Source organism: Cyanistes caeruleus, unplaced genomic scaffold (assembly GCF_971803275.1).
Source record: "Cyanistes caeruleus unplaced genomic scaffold, bCyaCae1.hap1.1 HAP1_SCAFFOLD_103, whole genome shotgun sequence".
Lineage (NCBI taxonomy): Eukaryota > Metazoa > Chordata > Aves > Passeriformes > Paridae > Cyanistes > Cyanistes caeruleus.
In genome coordinates, this window is record NW_028255905.1 from 1 (window position 1) to 18256 (window position 18256).

Sequence of the window (18256 nt, forward strand, 5' to 3'; positions counted from 1 at the left end):
TGGGAGTGTCCCAAGTGTGGAAAGAGCTTCGTGCGCTGCTCCAGCTCCATCCCCATGGGAGGATGGGCGTTGGATGATCCCCAGTGACCCCCGTTGGGCAGAGCCCTGGTGATCCGTGGTCCTGGTGATGCGTGTTGGGAAGACACCTGGCTGGGAGGCTCCACACTTTCCTGGCTCCCTGTGGGCACCTGGATAAAAGCAAGGGAATTAAAATCCAAGGGGATTCAGAATGACAATGGGAATTGTTGACTTTCAATCCTTGAGAACCTTTTGCCTCAGGAGCTGTGTGGGCAGAGAAAAGGGGGTGACACTGGGCTTGGGGGCCCGAGGGGAGCACCCACGCTCTTGAGGGGGGAGAGGACACCACCCCTAGGACCCCCTTTCACCTCCCTGTGCAGGCAGAAGCCGAACCCCAGTGCCAGGAAGACGAAGCCCAACACGGAAACTCCAATCCCCGTCAGCATCTTGCGTTGGGCAGCGTTTGTCGGCATCCCTGGGAGATCTGCAGAGGTCAGGACCCCCAAACCTTCTCACAGACACTTCAGTCCCCTCCAAGCACCCTCCCAGTCTCCCCCAGCCCACCCAGGACCCTCTGAAACCTCTTTCAGAGTCACTAATTTTAAAAAATTAGGTATTTTAGAAAAAGTGGAGATCTTAGCTAGAGATAGGCCTTGATGGAACTAGTTAGAGTTAATGATGAAGTGAGAAGCAAGATTTGAGATAATGAATCTCAGGTAAAAAATTACTTGTCATTGTACGTTTAGATGTGCTGATAAGGGAAAAGAGAAACTGATAAACGGGTTCAGGAAGATCACAGACCTTACATCTGGAAACCCATTTAAAAGTCACAAGGGGGGAAATTGGAGTTGTACCAAATGTCATTTGTAATGTCAACCATTGTAAAGGTAGAAAGGTGAGAGTGAGGAAGAGCGGTTTTCCTTCATCTCTTGATGAACCCTCCACACCAAAACGACCTGTTCTTCAAATCAGGGAGCCAACCACGCAGGTGTAATGACTTTTTAAACTCATTACTGTGCATTTTAATCCAAAGTGGGGAATGGGGGGTGTTAGCATTATGAATATGTATTCATATTTAGGATATTTAAGACTTTTGTAAATAAGTAGACACTGGAATCTTTTGTCAACTTGCAGTGCGTATTAAGGGGTGACTCCCGCACTCGCCCAGAGCTGTGATTAAACATCCACTTTGTAACTTTAAACTGTTGGAGAGGTTTTTGTCCATTAACAGATTGATGTTGATACTGGATCAATATCGCTATTTTGGTAAATCACTGCCAGTCTCTTCCCAGCCTCCCCAGGACCCAGCAGAGCCTCTCCTGTTCCTCTCAGGATCCCACAGCCCCCTCCCAATTTCCCCCCACTGCCCCAGGACCCCCAAACCCTCTCCCAGTCCCTTCCCAGCACAACCAACCTCATCCCAATCCCTGCTTTCCAATGCCCAATCTCCTTCCAGCTCCTCCAGGCTCACTCAAATCCCTCCCAGTGACACCCAGCACCCCCAAACTCCCTCCCAGTGTCCACCAGGACCCCCAGAAACCCATCCCACCCTCCCCAACATCCTTCAAACCCCTTCCCAGCCATCCTAAGCACCTCAATCCCTTCCCCAGTTTAAACCAGTCTATCTCAAACTCCCTCCCAGTTCCTCTCAGCACACCCCAATCCCCCTCTGCGCCCCCCCAGTGCCTCCCCCGCTGCCCCCGGCGCTGTGGGGGCCGGGCCGTGCCCCAGTGCCGGCTCAGGGGGTGCTCCAGGCTGCCGTGCTCCACCTGGCAGCTGGAGCTGAGCCCGCATTGCCGGGGGCGGTTTCCAGCAGCACCAGGAGCTGCTGGCTCCAGTCCCCGCTGGGGAGCACGGCAGTGGCCAGCACGTGGCCCGAGAGCTGCTGCTGGCCCTGGGAGCAGCTCAGCTGGATGTGGGCAGGGGAGAAATCCATCAGGGAGCAGAGCAGGCGGCCGGGGCCGGGCTGGGAGCTGGAGGGCACCAGCGAGATGGACACGCTGGGATGGGCACTGGGAGAGAGTGGAGAGGAGTGGTGTGGCATTGGGAGGGACGGGGAATGGACAGGGAGGGAGTGGGGTGGCACTGAAGAGATGACAGTGGATACTGGGACACTGGATGAGGGCATAGAGGTCTGGGAGTGAAGTGAGAATGAGCTAGGAATAGACTGGGTATGGCTAAAAAGGAGTGGGCGGGACTGTGGTGGCACTGGGCGGGACTGTGGTGGCACTGGGCGGGACTGTGGTGGCACTGGGAGGGACTGTGGTGGCAATGGGCGGGACTGTGGTGGCACTGGGAGGGACTGTGGTGGCACTGGGAGGGACTGGGAATGAAGCGCGCGGCACTGGGCGGCCGAGTCCAGCGCGGGGCTCTCGGCTCTGTGGATCTGCCCGGCAACTGATGAGTCATCAGAGAGACGCGCTCTGATTGGCTGAGGGGCGGCAGATCCATGGAGGGGCGAGATGGACAGGCGGGAACACTGGGAGTGACTGGGATGGACTGGGAGAGGCTGGGATGGACTGGGAGAGCCACGGGAGCCACTGGGAGGGACAAGGGACCCCGGGGATGGGCACACGGAAGCCTGAGGGCTCTGGGGTGATTCCCAGGGAGGTTTGGAGGGACACGGCCGGGCCCCTCTCTGTGCCCCGCGAGCAGCGGCCCGGACAGAAAAGTTCAGGAGCAGGAGGAGGTGTTTCTCAAGATTGATTTTAATCCTCATTCTCCTGGTCTGATTTGCTCAGTCCTAAGGTCAGTTCATTTCCCCGTGTCGGGCTGTTGTGCCCCTGATGGTGATCCCTGAGTGACCTCTCCCTGCCCTTGTCCCGACCCACGAGGATTTGGATTTGTTTCAGTTCAGTGGAATTCATGATCTGGGGGGAGCTGGAGCAAAGCAGCTGGAAAGCACAGTGGGCTTGAGAGGGACTGAACCAGGGCAAGAGTTGGTGCTGCCTCGAGTGAGCTCTCACAGTGTGAACCTTCATGGGGTCTTTAAGGGAATTTTGTTGAAGTTTGACATTCTTTATTAAAAAGAATTATTCTTTTATTATTCTTTATTAAAAAGCAGAGTCACAAGTGGAGCTCTGCTTTCAGCTTGACATGAGGGGATGGAAAGTGGGCACTGGGACTTCCATAACCTCAAGTTGTTCCTTGATGCTGGACACTTTAGCTTTGGCAACCTGAAGCCCTTCAGCAGCAATGTCTCTGCCACCCCCTGGTTTCTGGCTCAGACCCAGCTCGCAGCTTGGACAAGGTCTGGGCTTTGTCCTCTTGAGCTTCGGGAGCCTCCCGGGAAGCACCAGCCCTCCCCAGCCCACCCTTGGTAGCACTTTTTCTTTTCTCTCTCCTGACGATTTTATCCCCAAAACTGCCGTGGGAACGTTGTATCCAAGCACATCCTCCAGCGCTGCACTTTCCTCCTGTGAATTCCCTGTGCAGGGAATGTGTCTGTGCTTTTCCCTGCTCTGTTCACTGACAAACAAACCTGAGCCCGTGGGACTGTCAGAGCTCCTTCATGCCATGAAATCAGGTTGTGTTTCTCATGGCATGTTCTGGAGGAGCTTTTCTTGGTGTGTCTTGTGCTGCTGGAAATGACACAAGAGCCAGGAGGGAACAGAAGCTGCTGCTGCCCGTTGGCTCAGGGCCAGGGAACCAAGTTGTGCTCCCGGGCAGTTGGGCCCTGCTGGAAGCAGAGCCGCGTTTCCCTTGAGCAGCTCAAGCTTGTGACAGCTCCAAACAGGAAACCTCAGCAGAAAACTCTTCCTCCAAACTCAGCTGCTTTCCCTCCTGCAGCTGTTTGGGAAAGAGCCTCAAAGCACAGACTCTGCTGGGAGCCATTGGTGCATTTCCTCCCTCCCGGCAGCAGCAGCTCCTGAGCCCTTCACGGGCTCCTGGCCCTTCCCAAACCCTTCAGCTCCCTTGGAACTCTCAGCAGTCACTAACATGTGCATTTCTTTCATATTTAAGCTGCATTTAAACTTCTCCTTTTCTCTCCTCTCTATCTTTTTAATCTCCTCTTTATCTCCTTTAATCCCGTCAGCACCAGTAGGATGGGGATGGAGTCTTGGGGTGGGTGTGGGATGAACTGAGGATCCAGCAGAGAAGGGCAAGGCAGAGGGGAGAGGACTCAGCCAACCCTTCTCCTGCTCTCTCCTCCCCCAGGCTCCAGCTAAAGCAAGTCAGACTGGAAAGGATCCCACAGATGCTGTGTTCTCCTCCCTCTGAGCTTGGCTGGGGATCCTCAGCTTCAGCCTGGTGCAGTGGCTGAGATTCGCTGATTTGAGATTTTTGGCTAATGCACTAAATTGAAGAGGTTTATTATTACTTAATCACCTTTCACCTTTGCCAAGTTCTGCTGCACTGTGTCTGCTTTTCACCCAATACACTGCTAGCTCACCTACACACATGTGCTTCTTAGGATATTATTTAGATTCATAGCTTACTCTATAAAATCACACAATTACAGTTGAAATCTCTCCACCATCTCACTCAATGCAGTTTTTTATTTACTTATGGCATATTCTTACTTGCAGCTATAGGAACATAAGCTTATGAATTCTCGACTCAGCGTCTGTGAACCTTTAGCATTGCATGAACCCAAGCTCCTTCCAAGGCTGTCAATCAAATCCTTCAGTATCTGTGGAAGTTTCTGTCTTTCCATTTCCCACAGCCCACCAAAGGATTTGTGACCCTTTGTGACAGAGGAGAACCTGCCAGGCAATTTTGTGTTTGCTCTAGGGAAGGTTGGGTTGCTCTGCATCAATTCCCAGAGCAGTGCAGAGCATTGGCTTTGTGATGTCAGGGCATGGATGCCACCTTGTCGTGGTGACATCCCAAGGTTGCCTTGGTGCACGGAAGGCCTCAGGGTCAGAGCAGCTCTTGGGCTTGCTCAGTGCAGGAGCATCCTCCTGCTTGAGGCGTTTGTCAGTGGGCAGCTGCACACTGACAGGAGCCTTGTTTGTTCTTGTGGTGGAGCAGAGTGTGCAAACTGGCACAGCAGTGCTACAGTGATGGAGCAGCTCGCTGTTGCAGTTTGCAGCATTTATGTCATCGGATATTCCGGCTATTATCTGACCAACCTGGCACGTAAGTAGAGGTTTTCCCTGGCTGGAACCTGAGCTGGCTTTTGTAGGTCTCCCTGCTCTTTCTTAGTGACCCGGTTGCTATTGAAACACAAAGACCGTGAGGATGCCCCTGGTTTGGTAAAGCTCCTGCCAACACCTTCAGCAAAACACGGGGTGTCTGTAGCCAGGGGCCTGCGGGCAGCATTTGCAGGGCTTCTGTTCCCTCCACGGGAGAGCCTGTGGCAGCAGAGTCTGTCATTTCCTCACTTTGCTGGCTCAGTGTCTTGGGGTGACTTTACTTTTAAGATAGCTCTGAGAGCTGGGGAAGTTGAAACTGCTGGAGGCTGATGGGAGTTTTTTCTCCTGACTAATTCCTGGCCATGGGTGAGAATTGGCAGCAGTTTTAACTGTTGAGAAGTGAGATCAACCTGTGAACACCACCTGAAGATGTGAGGCCGGGAATTTCTTGCTCTCTTTGGTTTCTGGCTTCTGACGAGGTCACAGGGCTCTGTCTCGGCCTCCTCCCCCCCTCCAGGCCGGACAAGGCTGCAGAGGGCGGGGTGGGGGGAGAAACGGAGCCGGCCTGACTTGGTTTGCAGTTTCTGCCACTGAACTGAAACCTGACACCATCAACATCTGCAGCTTTAGCAAGATTTTAACTCTTTTACTACCTGCATGAGACTTGCAGATTAATCCTTTTTTTCCAGAGAGAGGGAGAGGAAGTGATCAACCATCAACCCATCAAAGAGAGTGAAGAAAAAAATTAAATTGAGAGGGAAGAGAAATAAGGAGATGCTTTAATAAGCTGAAATATTTTTCTGTTAAAGCTATGGAGATGGACAGTAGTGTTCTGAAAAAACCGCCTTTAATTCATGACAGAGTATATTGGGAGGAATGGAGTGTTTCACAGTGTGGATTTTGAGCAAATGATGAAGTAGTTGTGACACTGTGAGATGCTGGAACAGAGGGGGAGAAGTAAGAGTTGAAGATTTGTGGCTTTTAAGAAGCAAAAAGAAAACTTTTGTTCCCAGGGGGCTCAGAAAAACAGATAAAGAGAACTTTTGCCTTTGAATAACTCATTCATAAAAATGACATCCCTAGACTCATGACCCATAACACACCTCAGAGTGATGGGAAATGGGAGGAGACAACTGATGGCAGATTTCCGGGCAGCTGGCATCAGAGAAATAGAAAGCTATGAAGAAAAATAATTTTCTTGTGAGAAACTCCATAGATAGCAGAAGAAGACTTCTGTTTCTCTACAAAGACTGATGAAAAGACTCTAGCAGGAATTGGGACTGTTGTAAACACCAAAGTTCCAAAGTTTTTTTGTCTCTATGTTGTCATGTAAACAAGGGAATGGTTGGGTAGTGGGGGAGAAAAGGGTTGTTCTGGAAGTTTCATTCTCGTTTCTTATTCTTGTAGTTTTTGTTAATGAACTTTCTTTATTCCATTTAAGTTTTAAGCCTGTTTTTCTCTTGTTCTAATCCATATCTCACAGCAAGAAATAAATAAGTTTTCTAGTGATTTTTCAGTTGCTGCTTTAAACCACACCAGTCAAGCAGGACACCTTTGAAAATGCAGACTGGGAGATCTTCTCAGATGCTGTTCTAAACAGGCCACGGTTCCCTCCTCTTTTCTCAAAGAATTTGGTTTATTTTCCTTGCCCACTGCAGGTCATGTGAGCCGTGTGTTCAGAGGTGCCGATCCTGAGGTGAGTCAGAAAGGAACATTTGATGTTTCTGGAGTTTCAGAATTGTGCAGGGAACTGTGAGCTTGGCCTGTGGCAGTAGAGTGCAGAGGGCCAGCTGGGTGGGCTGAAAGAAGATCCATTTCCATGTTTACAACAGCAATAGCAAAGGCATTGTTGGCTATTTCCTAATTTTCCATTGCAGAGCTTTAAAAGAACTCAAAGCTCAGCTTTGCAGAGAGAACGTTGCTTGCTGATAGTAGCCAGGGTGAACTCTCTAATTCAGAACTATTTGCAGTATGGCTGAATTAACCCATTTTAATTTACTTGGAGAGACTTAGAATCCCATTGCTATCAAAGCTGATGATTTGTGCTTGGTAGAGCTGGTTGTAGAAATCGAGCTGAAGAGAAATAAGGTTCTAAATGATAGGGAGCTGCCTGTCCCTAACTCCACCATCTGTCCACAGAGCCCAGAAGCAAGAGCAGACTCTGCTGTGGCTCCCTCTGCTCCTGGAGAAGAGGCCAAAGAGGAGCAAAATGAGCAAAAGGAGCACGAGCCTCCAGCTGTGGTCACAGCCCAGCCTGACCATGCCCAGACAGTAAGTGCCAGTGCTGGGTGCTGCTGTCTTTAGTGCAAGGCAGAGCTGCAAGTTTCTGAGCAGCCAGCACTTGCTGTTGCTGGCTGAGGATGCTGAGTGCTGGAGTCCTGCCAGCACCCAGCCATTCCCCCATCCCGTGGCAGCTGGAAATTGGGCTTTGAGCCGTCGTGCTGAGGCCCCAAAGCGCTGCTGCCTGCGGGTGAGCAGCTGGCTGCTTGGCTCAGGGAAGCTCTGTCTCTTGGCTTCTGCCAAGCCATGGCCAAGGGCTCACACGGCATTTCTGGGGCTCACAGGGATTGGTTTGTTTGCTGTCCCTTTTTGGAAACCTCTGGATGACCTGGAGAAGTGTTCTGCAGTTTTCTGGAGTAATTCTTCACTTCTGCGGAGTCTTTTAGGCCACCTGTCTTTTGGCTTTTGATAAGCTGCAAGGAGATGATTGTGTTGTCCATGCAGCTGTGGCCGGCCATTCTTGTCCTGTGTGGCCAAAGAAACAAACTGTGTAGTTCTGAACCCTTCTTCTGAGGCAAAATCCACAAGTGGCAAGTTTCTCTTGATACGTTTTGTGGTGAAGTCTGCAGCTTTGGAAACTGCATTGGAGCCTAGTGTGGGGGCAAAGCTGCAAGTCCTAGAGTGCTGTCTTTTGTTGCTAAGAACCCCTTTAGAGATGGTTGTTTTTTCTCCTCAGAGCTGTTTTCCTCCTCCTGCCTCTTCTGTCCTGACACTCCCTGTTTAACCTATAAATTTCTGCCTGTCCTACTGAGGTGGGACAATTCCATAGTTTAGGTGTTTTTTGGTGACTTTGGTCATACATGTATTACATGACCCATGGCTTCCTTCATTGGCATCCCTAGGGGTGTGTCAATTAATTTGTTGGTGGGGCCTTTTGAGGATCTCTGTCAGTGCCACTCAGAATTCTCAGCTGACAAAAGAGGGAGGAGAAACACCTTGGTCCTCTTCCATATCCTGAGGTGGCCATAGAGGCTCTCTGACCTGCAGCAGAGGATCAAATTGCACACATCCTTGTCTCCTGAATGAGCAGGATTTCTAACAAGAGTGTGGATGTCAGAGGGGCAGGAGTGGCAGTGCAGGCCTGAAAAGAACATGAACTCCAGCAGTGTCTCTCCCAAGGGGTGAGCTCACCCAGGAAGCCCCTGCAGAGCCAGGATGGAGCTGTGGGACAGGGCTGGCTGTCGGTCACTAGGGAGAGACAAGCAGGACACAGCAGAAGGGGAGGGAGGCCCTTGAGAAATGCCCCACATTTCCTGTCAGCTGCCCAAGAGTCTGTTGGAGATTCAGTGCCAGATGGGCCCTGATTGCACTGCCAGGGTCACTTTGGAATCTGTGCTTCCCCACGGGCAGAGAACAAGGCAGGAGAGCAGCAGCACAGAGCTTTGGGAACGTGGGAGCCCATCAGTCTTTGAGTCTTGGCCCACAAATGTTGGATGAGAAGTTGAAGCCCATCTTCTCTTGCTTTCTCTGCAGGTCCATCCAGAGAAAGAGCAGGAGCAGATTGTTTTATCAGGACGGCCGTGCCAGCCTGAGGGAGAGCTGTTCCCAGCCCAAGAGCAGGAAGAGCAGCTGGGGCAGCAGGTGGAAGAGCCACTGGAGAATGGCCAGGTAAGGCTGACTCAGCAGGGGACAGAGTGAAGGGCAGGAAGAGGGGCATAAAACGCAGCTCTTGGGACTGAGCAGGCCACGAGTGCCAGAGGCCCTGAAAGCAAAGAGCCTCTGCAGAGATCAGCAGCGGGACAGGAGGTTACAGTGGAAGCAGAGGTGGGTAGGGAAGCAGAAAGAAGTGACTGAATGAGTGTGATTTTGAGGCTGAAACTGAGGAAGAAGCTGAGCCTGATGGCAGCTCCCAGGCACTTGCTCTCCATTTGTGTGTACAGAACATCGAGGCAGAGCCCCAAGCAGAGCTGCCCGAAGCTCCGAGGGCCATCATGGCAGTGAAGAGGCGGCCTGAGGAAGACAGGAGGAACATCCAGGAGGAGATGAATCTCCCCTGGCAGAGAGGAAATCAACAAAATCAGGTAAGTGACAGAGTGGCTGACACTCCACTCATGGAAATTCCTCTCTCTGGTTCCTCACAGGCCTCTGATGAGGAGCTTCTGGCAGAGCTGCAGGAAGCTGAGGCTAGGATCAGGGCAAGGGAGAACAGGCTGGAGGAAGAAAGAAGAATAATCGAAGAGAAATTCCATCTCCTCGCTCAGCAGCAAGAGGCTCTAGAAAATCGAGTGAGTGAAAGAGCGATAGGCACAGCAGTCACTGCAGTCTGGTGCTTTCTGCCCTTCTTGCCTTTCCTCTGCAGAGCAGCAGGGGGCTGGGCTGATGCCTCTCAGTGCCATCCTGCTGTAGTGTCTATCCCAGCTGCTTGGAAGGACATTTCCTGCTGTGCTCAATCTCAGCTGCTGCCCTGGACAGTGGCACCAGTCATTTGCCCCTTTTGCCAGCACTCATCTCAAGGGATTCCTGCTGGCCTGCTCCTGCTCTCCTTGTTTCTTCAGGGCTTTTTGCAAGTGAACACAGTCCCCCAGACAGATTTGGAATACAAGCTGCAAGCTGTCTGTATCCCTTGGTGAATCTGCTGCTGTCCTGCTCTTGCCCTTTGCTCACAGTCAATGAGCCTTGGCACACAGGGACAAGCTGTGGTCTCTGACTGCTTTGTTCTCTTTGACTTGAGGTGGACGTGTTGATATCTCACCTGGCAGCCTGCGAAGGCTTCCAGCAAATGCCGGCTGATGAAGAGCCCCAGGGTCGGCGGGAGGCACAGGTACTGTCCCAAGCACAAGTGCTGCAGGCTGAGCACCTTCTGAAGATGGTGCAGGAAAAGAGGACTGAGGGGGAGGAGCTCCAACATTAGAACAAGGAGCTGCAAATGTGTCTGCAGCCCTTGGAGGGGGAAAGGGATCCGTGGCAGGAAGTGGAATGGTCGTTGTTGCAGTCATCCTTCAGAAAATCCAGGAAAATGGAATATGAAACTGGCCATCAACTTGATTAAAACCAACCTTGGGTTTTGACCATTTGGTTCCAGAAGTGGGCATCCAAAAAATCCAGTTGATGAGCTTTGCATGTGGCTAACAGCAACTTCCTAAGGGCTTGCATTTGAAAAGGGAACTCGGGGTAATCTCAGCCAGCCAGCTTTCTGACACAAACTCCTTTCTTCTCGCAGATCTACGCAGGCTCTTCCATTCAATCTGCTGCAGCAGCAGCAGCAGCAGCAGCAGCAGCAGCATCTAAAGGAGCCTTTGTTGCCCAAGCTGAGCAGTGGAGCCGGGGCAGTTTGTCCATTTCCAGCAGTGACACATCTGCTGCTCAGCTCCAGGAGAGCCAGGGAGACTTCGTGGAGCAACTGAGTACGTCTGGTGTATTTCTTGTCTGAGGGACAGTGTATTGTGTGCACGTGCCAGCAGAGCTGTAGCAAATGATCCTCCTCACTTTGGTGTCCCAGAGACATTTAGGACTCCCCACAGGAACTGCTGTGCTCTGAGGCAGCGAGAGAGCGCTCTGGCTGTTCCTGCTGCCTCTGAGGGCAGCTTGGACTGGCTCGGCTTTGCCTGGCATTCCCTTGCCACTAAAGGCAGAAGCAGGAATTGTTCTTGGATCAGCAGGAGGCTGTGGCCCAGCAAATGATCTATGCAAGTCCTGTGTGCTAGTGGCCAAACTGAACAGAATAATTGATTCCTAAATTCTCCTTAGACTCCAGACTTCCCACCACTCGTCAGAACCAAAAGACTTCAGAGATATTGATTGGATTTGGGGTTTTGTCTTTTTGTTGTGGTTCTGTTTTTAGTTTTCAGTTTCTATACTTTTTGGTTTCAGATTTGGGGTTTTTTGGTAGAGTTTGTTTTTTCTCCATCCTGAAAGAGCTGTTCTGCCCCAGGTGTCTTACTGCTGTCATTTTTAGGACTGTTTTTATTGCCTCTACTATATCTACAAGGTTTTTCTGAGAATGCTGTATTTTTGTCAGTGAGGACTCGTTTGAAAGAACATCAGGTGACAGCAGAAACAGAGAGCAAGAGATGTTTTCATTGGGCCCACAGTGAAGAAACAGATATTTGTATAACAATCTGTAATTAATATCCTAGTTTTATTTTTATAAAGATGTGTCCAAGAGACACATCCACGTGTTGTGATCAGATAAAACAGCACTGCAGGCATTTCTCAGGAGCGAGCCTGCAGCCCCTGTGCTGTGTATTCCTCAGATCCATGGCACTTTTTCATACCTGATTCCCAGCCATTCCCATGACTCTCAGAATCCTACCTATTGGCCCAAGCCCTGCTCAGATCAGTCTCTGGGAAAACACATCAAGCCCTTTGTGATTCTGCAGCACAACCCATTTAATCTGCTTCTTGCCCATAACAGCTGCCAGTGCTGTGCTCTCAGAAAAGACCTGGTGGGGCTGAGAAAAGATCCCAGCTGATTTGGTGTCTACCTTCACCTGCTGGGACACAAAAGGGCCTTGATCTGCACCTGGCTGTGTCTGATCTCCAAGGCAATGCTGTTGTGTCCTGAACGGGGGCCACAGCTTGTCAGGGGCTCAGGCTGGCTGTGTCTTCTTGCCATTGCTTGTCAGTGCTCATGCTTGGCCTTTGCCAGCCTTGTGCTGTGCCCTGCTGTGCTCTCTGCGCTTCATTTCCTTCCAAGGACTGGACAAAATCAGTCTCTCTGCTGCCCATTTGTACTGCACAACTGCCTGTCTTGTTGCTGCTGTGCTTGCTGCCCAGCTGACCACAGAGGGTTCAGAGCCCCAGACAGCGGGGCTGCCTTTGGCATCTCCTGCAAGTTCGGATCTCTGCCTGAAAGTCAGCATCTTGCATTTTGTTTCCCTCAGGGAGAATGGTGAACAAGGAAAATCCCATCACAAAATACATCGAACTGGAAAGTCTTGGCAGCGGGTGAGTCCAACCACAGTCACTTCTACACAGCCACGGGCCAGGTGTTTCACTGGTGGAATATCCATCAAGTGGGAAGTCAGACAAGTTGTCCACATGTTTAGACAGCGGGCTTAGTCTGCCCCATCTCTCAGTACTGGCCAGAATTTGTCAAGTGTGCTCAGAAGGCATTGTCAAAGACATCTCCATGCTGCCAAGGTCTTGCCTGCAGCAAGGAACAGAACCTGGGAAATCTGCTTGTCTCTCAAGTGTGGGACAGCTCAGGGTTCATTTCCTTCACATTTTTGGATGTTTCCAAATCATCTGGCCACACTAATGAAAGGAGAAGAATCTTGCTTGCCTGAAAGCACAACCTACCCCCAATGAGAGCTATCAGATAACTGTTCTCAGGAACATTTCTCTCCAAGAGTTTGCTAAAGGAAATACTCCGTGCTCAGGATTAGAATTGCACAGTTTAGAAGCTGATAGCCGAGATGAAGGAATAAGCTGCCTTTTGGAGCTGAGGCAGTAAAGCCCAAGGCTTCTGGAACAGGCCCAGTGCCCAGGCACTTGAGGGGAAAATGCATCATCTGCCTTCTGGCAGACCCCTCCTGCAACCTGCAGCTTTTAGGCATTTACAGCAGAGCTCTCCTGTCTGGACTGGCTTCCACTGCAAGATCTAAATGGCTTCTCCTTTCTTTGCTGCTGTTTTGTTTCTAGGGGTTTTGGAGAGGTTTCCAGAGCACTTGACATTGCAACAGGAGGAGAGGTAAATGTCAACAGCCCCTGCAGCCTCTGCTGCTCTCCAGGCCTTTCCCCACTGCTGACAGCTGTGGCTGGAGCTTTGAGTAGAGCTGTGCTGAAAAGGCACAAGAAGCACAGACTGGAGCCAGCCTGCAAATTGCACTTGGAACAGGCTTTGTGGACAAGGCAAATCCTCAGTGGCCACATGTCCTGTAACTGACCCCCAAGGGAGCAGAGAAATGGGCTGTTGCAATGTCACTCCCTAATTACTCCAGTGATGAGGTCTAATCACAAGGCACTTGGGCACAGCTTGGCTGTGCCATTCCAAAATCACTTGCTCCATGTGTGTTGTGGTCTCATGCTACCAATTTTCTCAAATTACTCCTTTCAATGTCATTTGAGGTGGCCATAAAGAAAATAAATGTGCAAGGAGTGAGTAGGAAGATACTAACCATGAATGAAATCAGGATCATGGAGAGTAATAGGAGTCCCAGGATCGTGAATTACTTAGCCAGGTGAGTGGTCACGGTCCTATCCCTTGAATGTTTCTTTACATACTACAAGCATGAGAGCTTAAAACCCCACTTTGGTCACTGGCAGGAAATAGAGCTGTTAATGATTATTTCTCTACTTATCTCCAATGGATGGGAAGAGACTGCATTTTGTCTGCATGAATCCACCCTGGCAAATGCAGACTGAACATTGTTCAAAAACCTGCATCAGCCCTATCTTAAGAATTCAATACCTTCTAAGTTCATTGCCTCCACAGTTCTTTGGGCTTGAGTTTTTCAAGTTTCTTAAATGCTGATGAACCATCCAAGAGAGGATTGCCCTTGCATTGTTGCCCCTCTTTTCCATTGCTGTGCATGCCAGGAAGACTAGGTGCTTATTTCCAGAAATGCCATGCGTGACAGGTTTTTTATCTGGGCTCTTCCTAAACTGCCTTTCTCCTTGAGACAGCACAGACTGCAAACACTGCACAGCCTAGAGGCAATGTCTATGCCTTTACTTCTGCCCTTGTCTCCAAGGGACCCAGAAACAAGACTCAAGCAAAAAACCAACCTAGCCGTGCATGTTCACCTGCATGGCCTTGTTTCCTTTTTTCAGCTACCTTGTGCATGAGGAACTCTGGCTGGTGATGGAGTACATGGACGGAGGCACTCTGAGAGATCTCATCGATGAGATTCAAATGTCTGAAGGAGAGATTGCAGCTGTCAGTCGGGAGGTCAGGGATCCCATCTGTGCTTCCAAGGCCTTGAGCTGCATTGTCTGGGAAACAGGGGCTCAGAACAGGAGTGATTTCATGGGCCAGGCTTGGTTTCTGTGCTGCTGCTCGGCTATGGGCAAGCAAGAGCATCTCAAGGGAACTGTCTGCCAGTGCCCCTACACTCCCTGGACTCACTTCCTGTCCTCTTATCCCCTGCTCTTGTATTCTAGCTCTGTCTCGTGCATTGGCATTTGCAGTTCTCCACTGAGAAAGGTGCTGCTCTGCTCCTGTGGGAGCAGCAGGCTCTTGCTCTCAATGGCGCTGTGTTCTGCCATTCCTCCCCATTCCCCTGCAAAGGGAACCTTCCACAGCTGTTTCCTTGCTTGTGCGATGAACTCACAGCACTACTTTTTGCCCCCCTGGTTCTCTTTTCTCTCTCAGTGCCTGCAAGGACTGGATTTTCTTCACTCCAACCACGTGATCCATCGAGATGTCAAGAGCAACAACATCCTTCTCAGAACCGACGGCTCTGTCAAGCTGGGTCAGTGTATTCTTGCTCAGCTTCAGCCTTCCAGGAATGCAGGGTGTGGGGCTGCTTTCAGTGACTGCCAGCTCCCCAAAAATGCTGCTGCTGGCAGTGCAGGGGTCCCCCCTGCTGTGGGCTGAAGGCACAGTTGCAGGGTGCACACAGCTATGACAAGGAACCACAAGCAGCCAAGAGTGCTATTGCTCTGTGTGTGTCTGTGAGTGTTCCTTCCAGAGGGAGGGAGCTGCAATCTAAACCTTCAGGAAAACAAAAGGCACTGCTGGAGGAAGTGTAAGAAATGGGGGGATGTTTGAAGTAGCCAATTGCCTTGGCTAAAGCCCCAAGGAAACAGAGCAGGGAGTATTGTCCAGAAAATTCAACTGCACATTCTCAAACTTCTACCGGGGAATTCTCTGGCTTGGTTTCCTAATTGAGAGTATTAAAATTAAAAGAGTATTTTGCTTTCTCCTCAGCTGATTTTGGCCTTTCTGCTCAGCTCACCCCTGAGCAAAATCAGCGGTGCTCGGTGACCGGGACTCCTTGGTGGATGGCACCTGAAGTGGTGAAGCGTCAACCATATGGCCCCAAAGTGGACGTGTGGTCTTTTGGAATTGTGGCAATTGAAATGGCCGAACAAAAAACTCCTTATGACAGTTTCACTGCTCGATCGGTAAGGAGCAAATACTCTCTGATCCCGCTGTCTTTCTCACCTGTCCCGTGTTCTCTGCTCACTGCACATAATCCCATGGCCATCTGCTGGAAGTACTTCCACCAAGGCCCCTTCTACAAATGGCCCTGCAGCACATCAGCATCTACTGGAGCTTTGGTTGCAGCACTGGGGGAACTCAAGCCTTACCTCGCCCAAACCATCTCCATTCTCAGGCAGCATTTTGCTTTGCCTTAGAAGTCGTTCCAGCTCTTTTGGCTGTGTAGATGGCCCCAAGAATAGGAAACAAGCATCTCAGAGCTGGTGTTATCTTTCCAGAAATGAAGCAAAGAAACTCAAACCAAACCAAGTTTCTAAAACAGTGCTTTTGAGAGAAGAAGTGCAGCCCCATTCTTCTCACAGGGAAACTTGCCTGAAACCTGGAGATGAGGCTGTAAAGCCAGAGTCTCTTCTGCTTCTTGTGCAGTGCTGCTGAGACACTCAGTGACCACCTTCTTTCCTAACCCAAGCCACTTTCTCCATATCACCAAGCTGGAGCCTGGTGACAGGGAGAGCCTGCCAAAACCTCCTGTTTGTTTCCTGGCACTTTCTGGGATGGGCACAGCGTTAATGCATTGACTTGAGAATCCAACGAGCACAGGCTTACCACAGGGATGACACTTCTGATTTCACCATGAATATTTTCCTTTTGCCACATAAGGGAACCTGAAATTTTCAGAGTGCTGAGAGACAGAGCTGCAGGTGGCTCCTGTGTGCCCAAACAGGCATTTTCAACCCAATACATTTGTGGAGGCATCTTAATGTGTCTGTGTTGGAAATGAGATTCCAAAGGTTTGTTTCCTTCCCTGAGGAACACCTGCTGCATTTCCTTTCTTTTCTTCCAATTACCATCATTTTCAAGAACAGGACAAAAAGCCTGATGAGTTTTGTTTTATGGCAGCTGTGCTTAAGGGACCAACAAGCACTGCAGAGATTCTTTTCATGTAAGAATCCTTGGAAATAGTAGTTAGTTAGAACAGCAAAATCCCTCTTCCAAAAAGGCTGCCAAGCTGTTGGGAATCCTCTGAGAAGGAAACACGTATTTGCTGATGTAGTTGCCACTAACTAGAGCAGGCAATGAAATCAGCTGCCAAGACAAGATCTGCTGGATGCTGGCAAAGCTGTGGCTTTGGGGCTTGGGTTTTTTCATGATACAGGAAAGTCGTCATCTAAATGCTACAGGAAAGTCATGTCTGCCTCTCTGCCAGGGCAAAAACTGCCACTGCAGAGTGGAGCTGGAACAATGGGCTCTGGGAGAGCAGTTCCAGATGGGAAAGAAGCAGGTGGAGCCTTGTGTTTCCTTTTTCTCCAGGCTAAATTCCACATAGCCACAGAAGGGAGCCCACAGCTGCGGCAGCCCGAGCAATTCTCGCCTTTGCTGCGTGACTTCCTGAGCTGCTGCCTGCAGAAAGGCGAGGCGCAGCGCTGGTCTGCCAAGGAGCTGCTGCAGGTAAAATGGCAAAAGGGCTGCAGGTGAAACAGTGTCCCAGGGATGGGCTCCTCCTCCACTGAAATCCAAGGCATCAGATGAGCCCCCATCCTCCTCCCTTCCAACCTTGGTGCTGTTCAGCTGACAGTGGGGAGCAATCCTAGACTGGGCTGGGCTGGCAGGGAGTGCTGGGTTTTAGCGCTGGCTAAAATCACCAGGGCACTTACTCATTTCTTGCTGGGAGCTATGGATTAGGAGAAGGGCAAAACAGGCTTCAAACTTCAAAGGAATAACAAATTTTATTATCAGGCCCACAAGAGTAAGAAAGGTCTCATCTGTGCAGTGAAAGGGTTCAATCTCACCCAGGTCATGGCAGTCATGGTGTTGGATTTCAGGCTGTGCTGAGCCCCTCTCTCTGCCCGGGAGCCGCTGGGAGGGGAGGCTCGGCCTGGAGCCGTCGCTGCACGCCGGGGAGAGGGTTTAGTGTGGGCAAGATGTCAGCAGCCGTGGCCTGGCCCAGCCTGGGGCCGGGGTCCCGCAGCCTCCATCCCCTGCCCGGGAGCCGCTGGGCTCTGGCCCGGCCTCCCCCAGGAGCACAGGCCGTGGGCGAGCAGGGCCGGCCTCACCAGAGCTCCGTTACCTTCGGGCTCCGGAAGCAAAGAGGGCCAGTGCCCGGGCTGGTGGTTTTCAAAATGTGCATCATCACAGAGGCGCATCTCATTTCTAAATGGTGCAAAATGTTGTCAGTTCTCAGAACTAGCCAGCCATTGGCCTGTCTCAGGCACAGGGGAAGCTCCCAGCAGCTTCTCTCAAAGAAATCACTTCCGTGCGGGGTTTCTTACTTCTTTCCCTAAATGTCAATTCATCTCAAACTAACACACAGGGACATGGAAAGGTCATCTAGTCTGTGTCCTGCAATGAGCAGGGACATCTTTCAAGAGATCAGGATACTCACACCTCAGATATTTCCAGGGATGGGCCACCTACCAGCTCTTGGGGCAACCTGTGCCACTCTTGCCCCATGCTCCTGACCTACTCTGACTCAATCCCCTTTTCATTTCAAAAGTATTCCCCTGCCTTTAAAGCTCTTAGATTGGAAAAATCATGCTTTCTTGTTGTTTTCATTTCCTTTCTGCAGCATCAATTTATAACATCGGCCATGCCTGGGTCCAGCCTGGCACCTCTCATCGTTGCCGTGAAGAAGTGGAAGGAGGAGGCAGGAATGCAACAATTAATTTAGAAACTGTCTTCTCCATGACCAACTTAGAGTAGGATTATAGAGTAGGATTGCAGAGTAGGGTTGTAGAGTAGGATTATAGAGTAGGATTGTAGTGCAGGATGGTAGTGTAGGTTTGTAGTGTAGGATTGTAGAGTAGGATTTTAAATAAAATTTCTCAAATCTCAA

At 50.6% G+C, this 18256-nt stretch overlaps 1 protein-coding gene across 1 annotated transcript; it reads left to right on the forward strand.

The window, feature by feature from the left end:
• The first annotated feature begins 4772 nt into the window (after nt 1-4772).
• Nucleotides 4773-18256, forward strand: LOC147646271 (uncharacterized). The gene is made up of 15 exons (XM_086873664.1): nt 4773-5100; nt 6755-6792; nt 7236-7367; nt 8850-8984; nt 9257-9601; nt 10048-10137; nt 10537-10720; nt 12200-12263; nt 12960-13008; nt 13386-13498; nt 14091-14208; nt 14632-14731; nt 15190-15386; nt 16735-16872; nt 17990-18256. The coding sequence occupies exons 1-15, from the start codon at nt 4824-4826 to the stop codon at nt 18089-18091; spliced, it is 2082 nt and encodes a 693-aa protein (XP_086729790.1). The 5' UTR covers nt 4773-4823; the 3' UTR covers nt 18092-18256.

Coding starts and splice junctions, on each gene's coding strand:
- LOC147646271 (XM_086873664.1), top strand. CDS start 4,824: ATGCCACCTTGTCGTGGTGACATCCCAAGGTTGCCTTGGTGCACGGAA. Junction 6,793..7,235: donor TCAGAGGTGCCGATCCTGAG/GTGAGTCAGAAA, acceptor ATCTGTCCACAG/AGCCCAGAAGCAAGAGCAGA. Junction 7,368..8,849: donor AGCCTGACCATGCCCAGACA/GTAAGTGCCAGT, acceptor CTTTCTCTGCAG/GTCCATCCAGAGAAAGAGCA.